This window comes from Apteryx rowi, unplaced genomic scaffold, assembly GCF_003343035.1.
Source record: "Apteryx rowi isolate R43461 unplaced genomic scaffold, aptRow1 scaffold_67, whole genome shotgun sequence".
Taxonomy (NCBI): Eukaryota; Metazoa; Chordata; class Aves; order Apterygiformes; family Apterygidae; genus Apteryx; species Apteryx rowi.
The window spans coordinates 1,537,861-1,557,435 of NW_020450949.1; the positions used below are offsets into that span (position 1 = coordinate 1,537,861).

Below are 19,575 nucleotides of genomic sequence, written 5' to 3' on the forward strand. Positions count from 1 at the left end.
GGGGTTCTTTTTTGGTAGTTAACCGTTGCCCAGCCCTGGCTGCTCGGGAGACGAGTGGGTGCAAGCAAGCGCTTTCTTGCTCCTCTCTCGGAGCCTGTCCCTGTGCGCGGGCGCACGGCGGCTCTGACCTCTGCACTGCCTCTTGCCGACTACTTTGCAAGTAGGAGTTCGTGTAAACAAAAATCATTCTCGTGCACTCGGGCGAGATTTTTTTGCCATTTCCCTTTTGGATTTGGGAATTGTGGGAAGTTTGCTAGCTAGTACCAGCGACAGAGAGTTTCTGCAAAATGCAAAGCTCCTTGGTGGTGGTGGCGGGTTTGCCGGGGGAACACTTAAAAGCGCGCTCACGGGTTTCCTTTGGACAAGCCATTTCTCGCAAAGCTCTCTGCCGCCTTGCTGATGCAGCGGCTGCGCGAGTCCGTGCGGCGGGTTCCTGCGGCTGTTTGCACTTCGCTCCCTTTAGGCACTGATGTCGCTCCGTCCTCTTTCTCCAGAGTGCTCCGTGGGGTGGTATGGCCCCAACTGTGAAAGGCCGTGTAGGTGCCGGAACGGGGGCCTGTGTGACATTACCACGGGGACGTGTCGGTGTCCTGCTGGCTACGTCGGCGCTGACTGCAGCATCGGTGAGTGCGCGGATTAGCCGGAGGGGAAACGTGGGGCCGCAGGAGTTTGCTCCCGACGAGGCRCTTCTGCAAATCTTGTGCGTAGGCCGGTTGCCGCTTGCCGACGCTGCGGGAGATCAGAGCCAGTTGCAGCGACCGGCTCCCGCGTTGGCTCCGCAGGGCTCATCAGCCGAAGGAGCTGCCGGGCCACTTCACAGCCCCGCGCCTCCGGCAGTGCCCTCCCCGCCTGAGTACCGAGGCAGCGCACGTAGCGCCGGCCGTCGTGCGAGAACACGAGTCSTAGCTGATCTAATTGCTATTCTTAATCATTTTCTTACTCCGTTTCCGTTGTGCCAAAATGGTTTCTTCGCTACGAAAGGCCTGCCCCACCGGCTTTTGCATCGTGCCGTCACTGCGCTGCTGGCTCCTTGCTAAAAGCGCTCTGCTTCTCCGGTCGAAGGAGACTTAACAGCGCTTGTTGCTGCCTCTGCCGGTCGTGTCGTGCATTAGCCACAGAGCGTCCGTGGCCTCCGACCAAGCCCTCGCTGGCCCCTTGCTTTGCTCTTCAGACACGCACGCTTCCCTGTGCTGTCGCTGAGTCGATGCCGAGGCAGTGAAAGCTCTGCTCTCCGCAGGCTGTCCGGCCGGCCGCTACGGCGAGGACTGCGCGCACGTGTGCCTCTGTGGGGAAGGAGCTGCCTGCCACCACGTCACCGGAGCCTGCGTTTGCCCTCCGGGGAGAACCGGTCCCGCCTGCGAGCAAGGTAGATGCTAGCTGCCGGCTCCTGGTCCAAGACGCCCGGCCGGTCTCATGGCGGCGGGTTGGAAAAGGGCCTACGGCAGGAGCCGCCGGCCGATTTCCTTGCCCGCTGCCTGCTGCCGCGGCGGCGGCGGCTCGCGTGCCCACGGCCGCCCTCCTCTTGCCTCGCAGGCTGCCCGAAGCAGCGGTACGGGCTGGGCTGCCAGCAGCGCTGCTCCTGCCGCAACGGGGGGCTCTGCGATGCAGCCGACGGCTCCTGTTCCTGCGGCCTCGGCTGGACGGGGAAGTCCTGTGAGTTAGGTAATCCCGCACCGGCCCGGTAACYGGCGCGCTTGCTCAGCGTTGCTTCACGCTGCGTTCGGTCCCKGTTCTTCCCGCCGTGTGACGGTCCTTGGGCTCCCTCATGACGTCGCGGCACCGCGGAAGTGCCGCCGAGGGGCAGGATCTGCCCCCAGCGGCGCTGAGGCCGCAGCCGCCGCTGACGAGCTCTGCCGCTGCCGCCTGCTCCCGCAGAGTGCCCGCCCGGCAGGTTCGGTGCCGGCTGCCGGCTCAGCTGCACGTGCCGGAACAACGCGACGTGCGACCGGGCGACGGGAGCCTGCCGCTGCGCCGGAGGCCACTACGGGCACCTGTGCGAACACAGTAAGTCGTGGCGGCACAAACGTGGCTCCTTTGCCTTTGCAAGGGGGCATTTCCAAAACTGCTCCGGCGAGCAGAGCCACAGGGAGACGAGCCGACCCCTGCGCTCGCCAGCACGCCTGTGCGGTGCCGAGGGTCTCTTCGTCCCTTCCGCCCGAAACGCAGCCCCCGTGCTGGCGGCGGCCCCTTCGCAGGCCGCAGACGTGGCTGCGACGACCGGCGTTGTCGCGCYCGGTTTGTTAAGCCCCCTGGATGTGGAGGAGCCGTTCGTTCAGCGCTTGTCGCCGGCGGGCGCACAGGCGGCTTTGCGGCAGGGGCCGTCGCGGGTGAGCCTCCGTCAGCCCCATCTCTGCTCGCCACTGAGCCCCCCCCCCGGCTSCCGTCCCAGGCTGTCCCCCGGGCTTCCATGGCGTTGGCTGCCAGGAGCTCTGCGACTGCGACAACGGAGCGACGTGTGACCCAGCAAGCGGTCGGTGTCAGTGTCCTGCTGGTTTCCACGGAGAGCGCTGTCAGACAGGTGCCTCTTAGTGCTGCTCTTTACTAGAGATAGGCCAGAACCCCGAACGTAGTCTTTTAACGTGTGCCATACTTCACCTCTCACAACAGGTTGTAAGGAGGGGACATACGGCGAGGGGTGCCGACATTACTGYGACTGCGTAGGAAATGCACCATGCGATCCAGCCACCGGCCGCTGCTTGTGTCCTCCTGGAAAAACTGGTGCTARATGTGGTTCAGGTGAGTTCAGCTGCAACTTGGGGAGGTGAGAAAAGGGGCACGTGCAAGAGTAGACTGGAAATGCAGTCCTAAAATGGATGCACAAATCCTCCTGGTGGCGATGAAAGCTCACGGAAGGGGCTTTCCTTCCTTGTGTGTCTCCTCGAAGAGCAAGATGGCATCTGAACAGTGGCAGTCATCTCTTCAGCCTCTATTTGTAGTCAGAGCTGAAGGCATCTCCCCTGCCCACAACACCCCCCCCCCCAGTGCCCTTGTTATTTAGATCCTCAAGGTCAAAAGGCTGAGGATCAAATGCAGAAGGAGTACCCTGATGATCTAACGCCCTGTAAGACATTAATAATGAGAGCTTGAGAGCAGCCTCTGGGTTCGGGGGGGTCTTTTGAGGCAAAAAGAGTTCTGCCTTATCTCTCTTTCACGTGGCCTCCGCTGCAAGCACTGCGTATTGTACGATGAGGAACGCTTCAGCTCAGGTGCTGAACCTGCTGACGCTGCAGCAGCCTGATGAGCTCCCGTCCCTCCCCTCCCGCAGACTGCCGAGGGAACAAGTACGGCCCAGACTGCTCGCTCGCCTGTGACTGCGCCGCCAGCAGCTCCTACTGTAATGCTCGGAATGGCCAATGCCTTTGCATTAACGGCTACATAGGACCTACGTGCCACGAAGGTAATATATAGGCTCAGCGCCCCAGTAAGTAGCTACTGAATGCAAACAGTGGTGGGATCCTAAAGCAAAGCACCTGCTGCGCAGGGCCGCTGTAGGACCTTTGCTCTGGCCGTTGCTGGCTGCCCTGGTGAGTTAGTTTTGGTACTGTTAACTAAAACCAGCAACTGCGCCTAACCAGCTGCCTCTTCCCAAGGTGCTGTGATTTATAGTGTTTGGGGACAACCATCTGGTATGATTTGTTTGCTGTCACCCTGGCCATGAGGGAAGCTTTATGGCACTGCAGGGTGGGTGTTGACAGAGATCTAAACATAAAGCAGGTCAGCAGCATAACCCCAAATAAGCCCGTCATCCTGGTAAACCAGGCCTCAGAGCCCATTCAGTGCCCCAAACAGAAGGAAAAAACCAAAACCCCTTGTTTCTGCCCAAATTACAATTGACTCACGGTCTCCGCTCGGAGTGGAGGGCATTCCCCRTGGGCCCTCCGCACCGCCGCAGCGGGGATGGAAGGACAGGCCGCCTTTCTTTTGCAGGCGGTGTGCAGCACCTGCCAGCAGCTGAGCAGCAGTCCCTGGCGCCAGGTCAGTAACAGACCCCGGCAAGCTCGAGGGGCCTGTTTCACCCCGTAGCTGCCCGGGGCGACACCTCTGACGGCACCTTCAAACCCACGTTAGGGAGCAGCCTGAAGCGGCCGCCTGCGGATGGCCCGGTGAGACGGGTGCTGCGGGCGCAGAGGCCGAGCCCAGAGCCGCCGCGGGCAAATAAATCAGCTGCGCCTTCCCTGGCACCGAGTGCGGCTGGGGCTGCCCGGGGTCCAGGCAGGTTAAAAGAGCGCAGAGGGCTTCAGGAACAGCAGCCCCGTGCCACTGGCACTTTCCACCAAATTTTCCATGAAGTCTGGAAGGCCTCTCTCTTTTGCTTGCTCTTTCGCTCTCTTTCTCTTGCTTTTTTTGTTGTTTTGTTCACCTTCAAACGAAGTTTGTCCTGTTGCTCTTGCTGTGCTGGCTGAGTGCACCAGCGGGCAGCGGTGGCGGGGAGGGAGGCCTGCCTCTCCGAGAGCGCGACGCCTGCGTTTGTCCGTGCTGGCTTGTGCTAAGGCAGCAGGGCGTTCCCGGCAGCCAGGCTTGCTGGTTAGCTGTGCAGCATCTCCCGTCCAAAACTGCAGGCAATCTGCAGTGGGTGGCCGCTGCGCAGCCCACGGGTCTGACTTCTGTTCCCGCTCCTCTTGCAGCTGTGCAACCCCGGACGCTCGCCAGATCGTCTTCGCCCAAGGGAGCTTTCCAGCTGGTAAAGCATTAGGGCTGGAGCGGTCGTTCGCCAGGAACGCTCCCTTGGTACGTGACCAAGCAGCCACCTGAAGAAGCCAACGACCAGTTCAGAGACCTTGCTTACAAGCCACGCGAGTGATTATCATTTTGTGACAGACTAATCGTGCCGATCATAAGCAATTCACCTCGGAGAGACACCCGGAGGGAGGTGGCCGCYGGCTTGGGCTGGCCTTCGACGGCGCTCCACGAGAGCAACCGTGCCGGCTCTGGGGCAGGCTGCTGTTGTCCAGGCGCTAGCAGGAACGGTTCGGAAGCTATTGCTTCTAGGCAGTGCCTAGTGGTCTTGGAGAGCACGTGAGAGTTTGCAGGCTCTCTTCTTTTGGTTTTGGGTGCAGGAGTTTTCTTGGGGAGGAGGTCTGAAATTATAGTCAAAAAATGTGTATTTATGTAAAGGTATTTATGGGACGCTGTACAATTGTGTCGTCACAAATGATGGCTGAACATTCCCAGCTCTCCTACAACCATGTCTAGTGAAGACTACCACATCACTTGAGACTTTTTTTTGTTTTTGAATTTGCAATTAGTCTTATATTGTAAGTTACTGTTCGCTATGGGGGCAAAGGAGGCTTTTTTAGGCAGGGTCCTGAGTCAGCCTCACAGCAATGATGAGCCGTGGCCTTTGGGCAACCGCCTCCGAGCGGTGCAGACTTCTAAAGCAGGCCATGTCTCCAGGTGAAACTGCACCTGAATGATGGGTTGTGTTACTGCACCAGCGCATGCAACCGTTGACGCCCATCTTTTGCCAAGCACGAACTGTTTCAGAACTACACCTGCTTTGCTGGGGAGGCAGCAGGAGCCCAGGCTGCGTCCAGCCTCTGCTCCAGGTGTCCGGCGCACRCCGTTGTGCGCCCCTAGCCCTTACCCCGCCGCTTCCAGCGAGCTGGTGCCCACAGCCTGATGTTGCGCGGCAGTAGTAAAGCGGGTCCCTTACCTGAAAGGAAGTCGTTTCTTTGCAGRAAATGCAGTTTGCTCTTGGCCGGCTTTGGAAGGCTTCAGGAGCTGCTTTCGTACTAGGCGGCTGTCAGCCCACCTGCGCTTGCTCCACGGAAGAGTGACAGTCCGAACTGGGTGCAATGCTCAGGGCTGCCTTAAGGCTAGAGTCAAAGCTCTTCCGTGGCCTGGTGCCTGCCAGTCCCTGTGCAATGCTCTCCGCAACCCTGGACCCTGCCTTGTTTTTCTCCATTGCAGCTGAGGCTGGGAGGTGACAGGGCGATGGAAGGCGGCAGCCGCAGAGCGCTGGCCCAGGGCAGGGCCGCGCGCAGGCTCCCGAGCCGGGCGGCAGGCGTGCAACCACTGCAAAGCTTAGGCTGCCACCTACCGCAGMGGCGAACGCCGCGGCCGAGTCTCCCCCGAGAAGGAGTCCAGCAGGCAGCGAAACCCAAACTGTGCCGTGTATTTGCACAAAGCTCCTGGGTAAACAGAGCCCGAGAGCTGACGGCGTCAGAAGAAAGCAGGCTCGGAGAAGGAGCCGCGCCATTCCTGCCCCAGCACACCTGCCTCCGCCGCCGCCGCTGCAGCACAGCCCTGCCCAGGCGCTCGGCCTTTAAATTATTCCCCCAGGGGCCAACTGAAAATAATAAAAGAATTGTTTCTTTTCCTGATGGAATTTATTTTAATCTGTATATAACTTGTAATTTTTTGCTAATGCCTTTCTTATTTTATTTCTTCCTTAACAGTATTTTTTGCATTAGATACCCCGATTGTGAAGAAATGATGTTAATATAAGTATGTAGYGAAGGACCAAAATTGTGTAATTAAGGTTGTATGTTGTATGATTGATAAGCAGGGAGTAGGAAGAGCCTGTTAATGACGTGCCAAACGACGCCGAATCATCCTGCTATTCTCGCCGCCGACTTTCCAGACAATCATGGGTTTTGTCACACGTGCGTTTAAAGGACCGTTGCCGCTAGACTAAGGAGCCTGCTTCTTTCCCGCGTTGGCTGGAAAGAGAAGAGGTCTCGAGCAGAAGGGAGCCGGAGCCTCCCCCGGCCGCCCTCGCGCAGGACGGCGGCAGCGCGCGAGGACGACGCCACGGAGCCCCGCGACTCTCCAGGCCGCGGCCGGGCGCAGGGAGCCGAGCGGAGGCGCCGGGGCTCGGCGGCGGCTCGCGGGCTCCGGGGCGAGCGGCGTCTCCCGCGGCCTGCGCACAGGAACGCGCCGGCCCTGGGGAGGGAGAGCGTCCCGGCCCTGGCTCCGAGCCCTCCGCTCCTCTAGCCGCTCGGAGGGAACCGGGAGCTCCAGTAACTTCCCGGCGTGGGACTGCGAYGCTCTGCACCTGTATTTTTTAAMTCATGTTTTTTTTCCCTTTTTGTATTTCTTAATACGGTTTGTTTACTTCATGTTTTCCTCTAGCTAGCTTCTCTGTTTTCAGAGCCCAGCTCCTCTAATTTAGCTATGATTACACGTTTTAATTTTTCCAGTTAAGATGAATAAACAGAAAGCCTGATTGAATTTCTATTTATCTTGTAGCTCTCATTCAATTACACTTGAAATATGTTGCAACTCATAGCAGATGCTTAGCTTTTGTTTGGTTTTGGTTTTAAACAAAAGCAATCACCTATTTTGAAGGACGTTTCCCAAGGCACGCATATGTTGAGCACGAGCGGAGGCTAGAAAGACTCTGCCGTCAGAAGTTTCCCTTTGAGCATTAGCAACAGGAAAGATCTGAGTCTTAGCTTCAATCCGACAGGAGCTATAATGCTTACGGACATCCCACGCCACCACCATATTAAGCTCAGGAACCAGTGCTACTCATGTTGTGTGCAATTTAATTTGGGCAAGCAGAAAGGACTTACTTTTCATGAGGATCCAAGAATTTATTGTTAGTGTAATTAATCCCTTTACAGTCCAATCAAAACCGAACAGTTGGAACAAGGCTACCATTCAGAATCCAAATCAAGACGGCGAAGTGAACTGTCCTACTCGGAAAAGCAGAGCGTTCACCTCCTTTTCACATGGAGCGGCGTCCCTCGGGTTAGGAGGACTGCCTTGGAAAGGCACGCCGACTACCGGAGCTGCCACGGACCTGTCTCCTGCCACGTCTTCGGCGGACTTAGTAAATTGACCCATTAAAAACCCAAATACAAACTACTCAGCTACGACAAAACAACTAGCCTGTCCCATGCCTTTTCTTTAATCACTTGTAGGCACTAACTTCTGGGGAAAAAAGCAGGATAAATGACCCTTCTGCACACTGGAAGGCTGAGGTTTGAAGCTCCTTGATTACATCTCTTCCTCAGCTGGACTGAAAGCCCCCTGCTCCTTCTGGACACATCCACCTGCCTGTCCTCCCCCTTCGCTGCTATGTGACCGGTGGGAAGACAGACTGATAAGGAGCTTGGAAAGCTCCAGGAACTGCAGCGTTGCCCTTTACACTTGCGGCTTTGCTCTCCTTGCATGAATTCCCTTCCCTAGGGTTGGAACATAGGATTTCTGGCCCTAGCACTGAATCCATGAGACCGACTCCAATTGCAGCAGCCTTTGGCACCTGCTAGTTTACCAAATGATTGAAAGAGACTGGGAATCACCTCAGCCTGCAGAGGCTACAGCTGTGTTGGAAAGAAAACAGGAAAAATTTGAGGGGGAAAAAAGTGTGAGGGGGAGAGAAATTGTGCCAAGGAAGAAKCCTAGCACACAGATTTAAGTTCCTAAAAATTCCTGATTCAAGTGCGCTCTCCCTAGGCCACATGATTTCACCTGCAAGGTGGGCAGCAATGGCCAAGACGGCAACAGGGAAAGAGTTGGCAACATGAGCCGCTTCTCTGAATCCAGAAGCACGGCCACAGCCTTGTCAAGTTTATTTATTTATTTATTTTTCTTTTTTAAGAACGAGAGCCAATACCTTGGCTACTTCTCGAAGCCTCTTCCAGGTGATAACTAGAGTGTTGGCCAGGAGCGCTTGGATGCCAGGTCTCATGTTAACTAACTGCTGTGGCTGCTGCTACGAAGACCAGTCTTGAACAACAAGATCTGCCTCCTGTGGCTGATCAAGACAAAAATTCAAGAAGAAAGGACCTCCCCGTTTCTTCTTGCTGTGGGCTCAGTCTGCAGAGGCATGAAGACCCCTGAAATCAAGTCAAGACAGAGGCTTCTTTCCTTGGCTCAAAACCTACACATCCGTCTCTATCCGCAGCCGCTCCATCCGGCGGACGTTGCATTCTACAGCCATGCGGTTGGTGATCTGCCGAGCGCAGGACTGGGGAAACCAGCCCCTTTCACCATCTCTGAGCCTCTCACCCCAGAGCCARCCTAGGAGAAGAAAAGAGCTCTTAATTCAACAAGAAAGGATAAACAGATTCTGGGGCCATGTATGCAAGGAGACATCTACAAGGCTCCCATTCACAGGGAGATGCCAGCTAGAGGTGTCCAGAGGAGCATGTTTCCGCTTTAGTGTTTACTATGGAGATTATTGATTTGTTTRAGGGCTCCGGTGGTGGCCACCAGGTACAGGAGCACAGACCTCACCCTTCTTGTGTTGGTCTTCACGCAGGAGCCACTAGCAAGGACTTTGGCAGCTGTTACTGGCTCCCATGCCGACACCAGCTCAGCCAGCCTTCCGAGCCTTGCTGTCACCTGCCGGGCCGCAGCAGCAGCCCCCAGTCAGGGGCACGGGCCTTGCCAACTGCTATGGCTTTGTGGAAGCTTCTCAAAAGTTGCTAAAAATCACAGTTCATTGGGACCTCTGAAGGTATTTCCCTTCACCATGTGTCTGCCTACAGCCAAGCCTTCTCCTGCCAGAGCCGCCCGCTCACTAACGCTTACCGTCCTCTCCTCCCAGGACCAGGACAACGTCTGCCTGCTGTAGTGAGATCTCGTCCGTTTGTCTGGCCAGGTAGGCCCGCGTTATCTCCACCTGGCTCAGATCTGCGGAGGAGAACAGCGAAAGGCAGGGACTGAGCGAACAAACCCGCACTAAGCTGTAGACCAGCACGAGTAGGAAGCGCGCCGGAGCGCTCCGCCCTGGCCGGGCAGCCCTGCAGCCGCCCTTGGGCTACGCAGCCCAGCAGCTTCCCGGGGCTCCCGGCCACCACGCCAGGAYGAGGAGGGCTGCCCCTCGCGCAGCGGCGCTCCAGCACTGCTCGCGCCGCAGTCGCCAAAGCTGCTCCACAGCCGTTGCTCCTCGTTCGCTTTCTGCCCCCTTCCCCGCATCTCTCCCCTCCCTCCCTCCCTCCCTTCCTCCGCGTGCATGGGAAGCGGAATCTCTGCTTACTGATGGTCTAATGCTCTCCTAGACTTTTTGCTTTGCCTTTCAGGAAGTACCTGCAGGGTTTACTATGACTGAGAAGAAGTCTGTGAGGCAGTTCCTAACTAGCAAGATGTCGTATCCTGAGGCTTCTTATTCGCCGATACGTGTGCACATCTCCTTCTCCAGTGGAAGTGGATTAGGACAGTAAGGAAATGTGGGATTAGCCCATCCAAGACTGTGAAGGATTTGCACCCACAAAAAGAAACCTGTATGAGCCTTGTGTATTCAGTAAATACTCAGGCTCTAGTGTACCTACTAATCCCCCCAGAGCAAGGCCTGACCTCCAGCAGAGCTTACCTCCTTTAGGAACGGTGTCAGGCTTTTCCTTTTCTCTGTGCATCAGTGCAGCAATCCACCGGGCCCGGTCGCTCCTGGCAAAGAGAAAGCCCACATCACAGAGAAAGCCACAGCAACTTCACATGGATGTTGCCAGCAGTAGCTGGAGACTTCCTAGTAGGATGAAGTCTTTCAAGGGAAGCCGGACTGAACAGCCATCAGACTCAGAGTGGTCAAGTCCCTGGCCACGTAAAGATGCTTCATGAGCAGTACACATAGCTCAGCCATGTTGCTCAAGTTGCACAGGGGAAGCATTATATGAAGATKGTTTGGGAATCTAAAAGAGAGAGAAATGGAGCAAGGGAAGACACTTGTGCAGGTTCCTCTTGCTGGGATAAGGAGGGGCGAGAGGGAAACGGGTGCTTGGCAGAAGCCTCCTTGGTGACTCCAGCGCATGGCTTTATCCCGCAAGCAAGAAAGCACGCCTTGTTAAATCCCCTCCCGCAGGGAAGCCCCAGGACCACTCACAGGGTCTCTGCCGACAGGACAATCTCCTCCCGTCTGCTCTCGCTGTTCTTTTCCACGAGCACTCTGAAGAGGTGCCCGCTCGCGGCGCTGCGGGCTGTGCCGCTTGTGCCTGCYTTGCCAGGAGGAGGGGAAGGTGGGTCCATGTTCTCTATTTTCTCCACCGTTATCTGATCCAGGGTGGCGTAGTTCATTACAGTGTAGCTCTCCTCACTGCAGCAAAGACAAGATTAGCACTTCAGCCATGTGCACACTCAGAGCAGATATTCCGCTTGGGAACCAGCTTCCTCACAGCACTGGCTACAGAGCCAGGGCCGAATCCATCTCCTGTTCGCTCGTTACTTAGCCTTGAAGTTCCAGCTGTCTTTCCCTGGGAGCACAGAATGCTGAAGGCTGTGACCTTTGTCAAATCCCTGGTCTTGATCCTCCCACCTTTCTCCTTAGGCCAGTTTTCAGGGTATGAAAGATACCATACATGGTGCTTAACAGGTCTTCATCCACTCCAACAACATGCGTCAACTATTGCACCATAGCTCAGCCCAGCTTGCCGCACCACAGACTGAAGTTGGTGCTGCACTACACTGCGAGCTGCCCACTGTCTCTTCAGTACCRTGTGCTCTGCTAAACCTGCTAACCTGCAACGTCACCAAACGGTTAGGTCTTAATGAGTAAAGGTAAGCAGGCATCACCTATGGCCCTGGAGTGACCATCACAGTGCAAATATGAACTGAGGTGCAGTGGGTTGAGCATTACTCTGCAATTTGTAGGCCATTGATAAACAGAAGTGGAATGGTTGTGGAGCTGGGCACTTCCCTTCTGACTAAAAAGAAACACTCGAATAAAGACCACAGGAGGGAAATCTTGAGAATTTCTTATGCTACGTATTGCCTGGGAAATTTGAGGTTTTAACCCATCCAGTCCTTAAGCCTTAGAGCTCTACTTTAGGTCTGAGGGGAGGTCAGCTCTTTGGGGACTCAAGTCACTTACTACAGCCTGACCATCTCCTACAAGTCTCCCAGTTTATCTACTACCAGCTGGAAGCACTTCTGTGCATGAGGAAAGTGATCCATTGATCCCCTGACACCCTTTCCAGGGATCAGAGGCACACCCAGGACACTGCCAGAAGGCTGTCTTGGTTCTGATCGTGTTTTACCGCGTGGCACCCCTTGGCTTTGCACCCACATCGCATGGCAGCGAGACAAGCGCCCATCCCACTGCTATATCAAACACACCAACCAGCGATGGGAGGGAGGTTACTGGCAGTTCAGTCCTGCTTGCAATGAGTGTCTACAGCTCTGGCGGATCAGAGCTCTCCACTGAGGGACAAAATCCTGKGCAGGTCCTGTCCAACCAGCTCATGGGATAGAAAGAGGTATCCCCGAGTCTTACCTTTTCTTCTTGGTTATGATTAGGACATCGTTGAACAGAAAGAGGTAGCAAACCCTGCCAGAGCCTTTGCGGAAGATCCCTGCCTCTTCTGAAAGGAGCTGGTAGAGTTCCCCTCTCTTCAACAGCCAGCGGGAAGCAGAAATCAATGGAAAAGGCTGAAACGGATCCAGAAGAAGCCTAAATTAGTGTTTGCCTCACCAGAGGCAAGCCAAATCAAGTCAAGCAGCTATTTCTAAACTCATARTAGATTCTAGGGTCAGTTTGGATGGAAACGCTATGAACTTTGAAACAATAGGAGCCACCTTTTTCAGGAGAGTTTTCAGGGGGCATGCGGGGGAGCAGACCACTCTCACATCCTCCCTCCGCCCGACCTGACTGTTTCCTTTCAGAGTACACTGGTTGATCTCCCGCAGTGGCAGCGCTCCAGCGGGCCTAGAAATCCGCTGCCTCAAAACACAGCAGCTGAGCCTTCCCACCTTCTCTTCAGCTTTCCAGACCAGTCCTGCTCTTGGAGCTACCCCAAGCCTGAGCTCAGGACAGAGGTCCTTGTAAGGAGCACAAACAGGCGCTCGGTTCTGTCATCCACGCCACAGGAGGTGCTTTTCTGAATGTCGAAGGCTTTATTCGGTCATCCCGGAGCAACAGCAAAAAGGGCAACATTCAAATAATTTCAGGACTTCACTACACTCCTCTAGAATGCTGTCAACATCTGACAGTTTTTAAAGACAGACAACCCCCTATATTTGTCTGCAACAACACAGCTGTTGTAGACATTACTGCCAATTAGTCAACACAAGTAAAACCTCCTCTTGCCAGGAGGCAAGTGCCGTTTTCACTACCCACAGCCAAGAAACAAAGGTACGGATTCAGGCAGAGGAGAAGTGGAGAGTCTTGAGGGAGACTAGACTGTCTTGGACTACTCTACTGCACTCTCCAATCTTGCAGGGGAAATGCCCAGAAAAGGGCATACTAGGCAAAAATGGTCACCTTGGGCAAGACAACAGTGATGCTAAATGTTAAATGAAAGCTCTTATTTCAGAGCCAGACCAGCTTTAGCTGGTCAAGCTTCTCCAGAAGGGGTCCCAGAACAGGCCCGACAAACTAACAGCACACCCCAGAGGAATTTTTCCCCACTTCCCTGAGTCCTCACCTTCATTTTTCCAAACTCGAGCTGTTTCTGCAAGGTGTACATCTGCTCTGTCCTCTCCATAGCACGAGCTCCCTCATTGCAGTTCTTAACCAGCTAGGAAAGAAAAACACCAAGAAGTGAACACCGGGAAGCTCAGACAACCCTTCCCCTGCACAAGCACAAGCACTGCTGGCAAAGCATCAGGCAGGGCAGGCTGCCTCAAGCTCTTCAAAAACCTCAGCTGACCCTTTTCTTTGAACAGGGGAAACAGTTGAGTCCCAAAAGAGGTTTYAAGCTAGGTTTGGGAAAAAGACAGCTGGAAGTTTTCCTTCCACAAGAGGACTCAAGCAGAGAGTTTGCAGGTTTCCTCTGCTTGGACAAGGACCAAAGTGAAACTGCACCAAAACCAAGGAGCAATAAGAGGAGGAAGAATTAATCATCTGAAGAGAAGAGATTAAGACAGGAGGGTGAGTGACTGAACAGGCAGAAGAGGGGAGGACAGAAGCTTTCCACAGGCAGGTGAAACACCACCACCACCTTTTACATCGCTGACAGGAGGCCTTGCGGCATTCTACCCCTTCACATTGTCTCGCCCGGGCAGTTGTAGCTCAGTGAGGTGTACCTCTAACCCAGGAAAGGGCTGTCAAGCTTCAGCTGGTTGAGYGGGGATTTTTGTGCATTTTGTTCACCTGCCGGATGAGTGAGCTGGACAGACCACAGGCAGCAGGAGCACGTTGCCAAGAGTCAGTCTTTAGGGAGACAAAAGGTAGTCACTGCCACCAAAACAGAGGTAGCAGTAATCTGCCGTGGCGTATCACCTTGAATGATAACCAGATGGGAAAGCAGATGGAGATGAGACAGCTGGAGAACTAACAGTGCAAGGTTCACAACTGTCACCGCTTCCTCCATTCCTTCTCTCCTCTACCCTTTCCTGTTTGCTTTGTTTACTGTCTTTGCCTAAAGCACCAAAAGATGTGACAAATAGCCGTAGTAGTCCACTATCACCTCGAGGGGAGGTTCTGAAGTAGGGAGAGCACTAGCAGAGAAGAGGACAGTGAGGGGAAGGACAAAGGATGGGCCAAAAAGGAAGGAAGAAAAGAAGAATGATGAAGAAAAAGGAAGAAAACAAGATCAAGTGGAGGAAGACAAGCAAGGGAGAAGATGGGTGCATCCAACAGCTATTTGGAGCAGAAAAATCTCAAGTGATCCAATATAAGAAGGAAAATTAAGAGGGCAGAATGGCAGGTGCGGGACCAGAGTAATGAAACTGTGCACTGAAAGGGAAAAAGGTGGAGAGCTGGCAGCTGTGCCTCACCTTGCTGATGGCTTTCAGAGCTCTGGTGGCAGCTCCGTATGCTGCAGTGCATGCTTTTGTTTTTTGACAGAGAGTCTAGAATTTCAAGATAATATGCTTTAGTGATATTGCCAGACAGAGTAACTGTGCATCAACTGCCTCCCTTTGATTTAAGGATGCGACAAATTCTCGAGCTGTTCCCAACTGTCAGGCAGGCAGAGGGACAGACGGGCATTCAAAGCAAGGTTTAACAGCGCTGGTGGCTGTGAGCTTGCTCTCCACTGGGGCTCTAGCATCTGAGATACATGCCTGACCATCACTGTCACCTCGCACACCAGGCATCCACCTGGCTCCCACACCTGCTGGCTGTTACAGAGTGGAACGAGGTATTAGAAATCCCACAGCCAGCATTTTTGCTGTCTAGAGCAGCTGGGTCCAGGTGCCGCGGATTCAAATGAAGCTTGTGCAAGACCTGCTTTGCCTTCCTAGGCCACCGGACCATTAACCAAACAGGAAGCTTGCGCTATCCCACCCTCGTTATCCAGATGCCAAATGCAGCATGGGGGGCACAGAAGAACCTTATGTCTGGGCAGTCTTCTGCCCAAGGCCACTTCCTAATCCAGCACTGGAGCCCCAGCCACTCAGGTAATGGAGCAGTGTTAATTACAAAGGTTTAGGCTACATATCTGACATCCACATGAAGAAGAGAATATAGTAGATCACTCGGTTTGGATCTAAAACCTGAATAAAAGCTCAGGTCAGTATCCCAGCTTCAGCTCGCAGAGGGATGGAAGCAGAATGCTGTCCTGGGCTCAGCAAACGGATGAAGGGAATAACAGAGTCACCTTTTCGGAGGTGCCAAGGAAGGCCACTGTGCGGCTTACTTACATCTAACAGCAGAGGAAGCCGTGTTACTCTCTGCATAGGGAGAATGAGAAATGATATCATTGGCAGGCCTCCACATTCTGGCTTCCTTTCAATTTGTTTCAAGGCCTCTTTGAATGTGGGGTTTGTGGCTCTGGAAGAGGACAAGAAACCTCCATTAGGTCTGTTCTTCCGTCACCAAGACCTTCCAGAAGACTTCCATACATGAGACATTCAGTGCAGCTAGGGCAGGACCTCTGGTGTTCAACAGCAGTCAGTTGAGTTCAGAGCACACAGCTGGTGCTGTGGACGGATTGATGCTAATGGACTGATCCATTAGCAGGTAATGGAAAAGTAACTAGAGGTGCCGAGCTCTCCAAAAGGCAGGCAAAGCCACTGGTGTACCCACAGATGACACAAACTTGACATGTACCACCRGTATGATCTGGAGATGAACAGCCTTCATAGGTGTCTCTAACACGTTACCCCATACATGTTACTGACCTCGGCAAGACCCCACTCACAGCAAAGCTGTCCCATCTGACTTCAGTACGTGGTAGCATTACCCCCACTTATTCCCTTCCCTCATCCTTCTTACAGCACAACACAGGTCTAGCTTCACCCTTCACAGGCATCTCACTTACGCCTAAAAGCTGAACTAAGCTCATGGCTCCGTCAGAAGGGAAACAGCACTTCCTTAGGAAGAAGGAAGCAGCCACAGGAGAGTGGGCCACATGCAATTCACGGTCCTGTTTACCCTGGCTGCGATAAGCCAGTGCCACTGTAGCTCAGCAGCAAGCAGTTCATTGAAGAGCCCAAGGCCTTAGCACACAGCAGTACTCACAGCAGCTTTTGAAGGGTCCTCTGCTGATAGACTTCGTTGGAGCAGTAACTAACATAAGGATTGAAGTGGTTCGAGGCGTGTTCTTCCACAATGTCGCTGATGTCAGGCATTAGGAGGTTTTCCTGGTGTCGCTTTTCTAAGTCTTTAAAGAAGCTAAAGAGAGAGAATTTCAAATAATCTCACTACCTGACTGGCTAGGGCAAGACATACTGAACTGACAGATTTCGCAGTGTTCTCACAGCAAGTTTTCCTAGCTTTACCACTGCTGAAGGGCAGATATGCTCCACAGAATACGCCGCAGTGTTGAGTGACAGACTGGGAACCCAGCTGTATTACCTCAGTTCCTCTTCGGTTCTCCCCACACCAGTTGTTTTCCCATGAAATAGCTGGGAATGCCCCCTGTGGCAACCAAGATGCAGTTGGAAGATGCCACTTACAAAACGTTGCCCGACTTCACCTTAGCAATTTTGGGATTATTCTTTTACAAGAGTGGCTTAATCCTTTCAACCATGTGGAGCCTGGCATGTTCTTGGTCCCATGAAAATGACATGGCTGCAGCACTGGAGTCTTCCCTACTGTTTTCCATTCATTTTCCTCCACCATCCATTGCAACGTGACCTCCAGAGTGCCACCCCTCACCTCCGGCACATGCTTCACCTTACTTCCAGATTCAATAGCCCTGCAGAGAATCCCTTTGCCGACCACAAAGTTCAACTCTGGAGCTAGGATAATATTTTACATGGAAGCCAACTATTTCTGAGGAAGCAGAGAAGAGGTTTGGGGTAGCAAAAGCTTTCTGGATTACGAGTTAAAGATATGGCTGTACAATTGTGGCTAACAGGCCAGAGCACTATTCAAGCTGCAAAGCTCAGGGGTTTGGCTAAAGAGAGAAACAGACTGGAGTGAACTTTGCTATAAATAGGTCTCCATTTGGACTATCCCAGGATGGCAAGTGTTCCTGAAGCAGAACAATTCCTGGAATTATTTACTCTAAAATGATGTTTCCATCCTGGGAGTTATTCCCAAGTGGTCACAGCAGAAAAGTTGGTTTGACAACAGCTGTTTACATTTCTCCACATACACAGCTGGCCCTAGCCTGGTAGTGGTGGGATGCTGCACACTTGAGACGCCCACCTTCCCCCCTGCCCCGAATAGGGCAGCGGCAGTCTCCTCCTGGGCCTGCTGACCAAGCAAGCCATCCTGGTAAAGACCGGACGCACAGAGATGCGTGAAGTTTGCATCATCCCACCTACGACACAACTACAGTGGGTTTGGGAAAGGGCTGGGAAAGCAGCTTCTGTCCTACTCCCACATTAAGGTATCTCTGTCTCTCACTATAGCACTGATCCATTTCCCTTGTTTATCTGTCCACGTAAATAACATCTCAAGATGCTGATCACGTCCAAGGAAACTCATCTACTGGCAAATTAAATCAAAATTAATTGGATGGAGCAGGAGTGTTTGTACATGTGAGGCAGAGAGCCAGGAGCAGCAATTTTGCCTGCCAAACGCCTTTCCATTTTCAACCAAGCTCAGCGCAGCTTTTGGCAAACCCATGAAACCACCACCTTGGACAAACAGGACCTTTTAGGGATCGAAAGCAAACATACACGTGGAAGCTGCAAGCAGTCAAGCAGCATTACAGCTCAGGCTGATTCTACCACACACTGCAGTCGTGTGGATGAGGACGCTGCCGAGACTTAAGTCCAGGACTAATCCTGCACAGGAGAAAAGCCCCTGGATCCTTTCTGCACAGGGTCAGCTCAGYGCGGCTGGGACGCCCACACGACTGCCGTGGCTCGCAGCAGCTCCGTCGCGGAGACGGGAATGCAACCCRCGAGCTTCCAAATCCCCGGGGCGTCTGCTGCCTCCAGACCACGACTAGATTCCTAGTCTGTTTCAGCTCTCTAGGAAGGTTCGTTTCTGCCCCGCGAGGGCCGCTTCTGTCCCGTCCCAGGCSAGCCGCGGGACGCCGCGAGGCTGCCGCCCCCGCAGCGGTTCTCACGCCGCGCTGCGGCGCGGCCTGAGCTCTGCTCTGCCCCCGTCTGCTTTTCCCACAGCAGCGCCGCTCGCCGACGGCCCCGCGCGCTCGCTCCCGAGGAGCGCCCTCCCCACCGCCGGGGAGCGGAGGCCGCGCCGACGCTGGCTCCCGGAGCGGGCAGTTCCGTGTTCGGCACCTGAGCAAGCTTCCCGCGCGYCTGCGCGTGGGGGCGAGCGGCGGCTTGCCGCGACGGCTCGGCCGCGTTGCACCCCCTGCGCTGCAGGCCGAGGCCTCCGACACGTCGCAGCTCGCAGCTGCGCTGCGGCGCTACGGGCTCGACCTGCCCCCGCTTCGCCAGCCCCGAGGCGGAGGGAGGCGCCRCCTTCGCCACGCTGCCGGGACACCCCGGGAGGGACTTCCGAGCGGGCAGGGTGCCCCAGGCACAGGCACAGGGAGCTCGGCCAGCCGGCAGCGCCCGATTGCAGCCACCCGACTGAGCAGCAAGTCCGAGGGACGACGCAGATGAACGGAGCTGCGGAACAGCTCCAGACCTGCGGGCCATGAGCCGGCACGGTCCCACCCCACACTTGCCTCGTGCTGACCGCCAGGATGTCGCTGATGTTGGAGAAGAGGTGGTGGTGCTCCATCTGAGTCATGGTGTCCTTCAGCTCCTCCGACGCCATGAAGTGGTGCACCAGGACATTCAGGCTGTGCCCGTAGGAGTACTCGGACGTGATGATCTCAAACATTGCCTGAATAAGGGTATGGCAGTGAAGATGTAACAAGGCAAACTTACTGCTGGCAGAACCAGGGAGCGAGCTAAAACTCGCTGCATCTTATTTACAGCAGGCTGGAACGAAGTCGCTGGAAAGGACTCCGCTCCACAGCGCGGCATTCCCTGGTACCATCTCAGGCACGGCCTACGCCAGTAACTTCCGTATGGTTTAGGACGGGCGTTCATTAAAAGGCCACATCACTACAGTGTCTTCCCTTTCCCCAGCTATTTCCCATCAGTGGTTGAAGGGGCCGGGAACGGCAGCAGCGTCACCGCAAGCAGCGGCCACCAAGGCCACCGCCGTGCTGAGCCGCCGCGTGCGGGGGACACGCGGACGCAGTCACYGCAGCACACGCTCCAGCCGCCCCGGACACCAGCGGCCTCCCTCACCTCCTGCCTTCTGCGCTCCTCCGCGGATATTCTCTCCAGGACRCCCGCGCCCAGCACCTGCGAGCCAGAGGGGCGCAGCGGTCAGCCCGAGCTCCGCCGCCCGCCGGCGGCTCCTGCGCGCCCGCTAGCGACCCCCGCGGC

The 19,575-nt window shown here is 54.9% G+C and overlaps 2 protein-coding genes across 2 annotated transcripts in view; one reads left to right on the forward strand and one right to left on the reverse strand.

Annotated features, from left to right (window-relative positions):
- MEGF6 (multiple EGF like domains 6) overlaps positions 1-6,782 on the forward strand; it is an 86,003-nt gene extending 79,221 nt beyond the window's left edge. Inside the window, exons 28-36 of the mRNA XM_026085441.1 lie at positions 495-623; positions 1,238-1,366; positions 1,534-1,662; positions 1,876-2,004; positions 2,390-2,518; positions 2,608-2,736; positions 3,266-3,397; positions 3,928-3,975; positions 4,626-6,782. Coding sequence (XP_025941226.1) covers positions 495-623; positions 1,238-1,366; positions 1,534-1,662; positions 1,876-2,004; positions 2,390-2,518; positions 2,608-2,736; positions 3,266-3,397; positions 3,928-3,975; positions 4,626-4,693 — 1,022 coding nt within the window. The 3' untranslated portion in view covers positions 4,694-6,782. The remainder of the gene's footprint in view (positions 1-494; positions 624-1,237; positions 1,367-1,533; positions 1,663-1,875; positions 2,005-2,389; positions 2,519-2,607; positions 2,737-3,265; positions 3,398-3,927; positions 3,976-4,625) is intronic.
- A 1,808-nt stretch (positions 6,783-8,590) lies between these two features.
- The window catches only part of ARHGEF16 (Rho guanine nucleotide exchange factor 16), a 13,906-nt gene continuing 2,921 nt past the window's right edge, over positions 8,591-19,575 (reverse strand). Inside the window, exons 4-14 of the mRNA XM_026085651.1 lie at positions 19,435-19,491; positions 18,861-19,021; positions 16,289-16,441; positions 15,469-15,598; positions 14,602-14,676; positions 13,308-13,400; positions 12,158-12,312; positions 10,772-10,981; positions 10,265-10,338; positions 9,484-9,585; positions 8,591-8,970 (exon numbers count right to left, since the gene is read on the reverse strand). Of these exons, the coding sequence (XP_025941436.1) occupies positions 8,831-8,970; positions 9,484-9,585; positions 10,265-10,338; positions 10,772-10,981; positions 12,158-12,312; positions 13,308-13,400; positions 14,602-14,676; positions 15,469-15,598; positions 16,289-16,441; positions 18,861-19,021; positions 19,435-19,491 (1,350 nt within the window). The 3' untranslated portion in view covers positions 8,591-8,830. The remainder of the gene's footprint in view (positions 8,971-9,483; positions 9,586-10,264; positions 10,339-10,771; positions 10,982-12,157; positions 12,313-13,307; positions 13,401-14,601; positions 14,677-15,468; positions 15,599-16,288; positions 16,442-18,860; positions 19,022-19,434; positions 19,492-19,575) is intronic.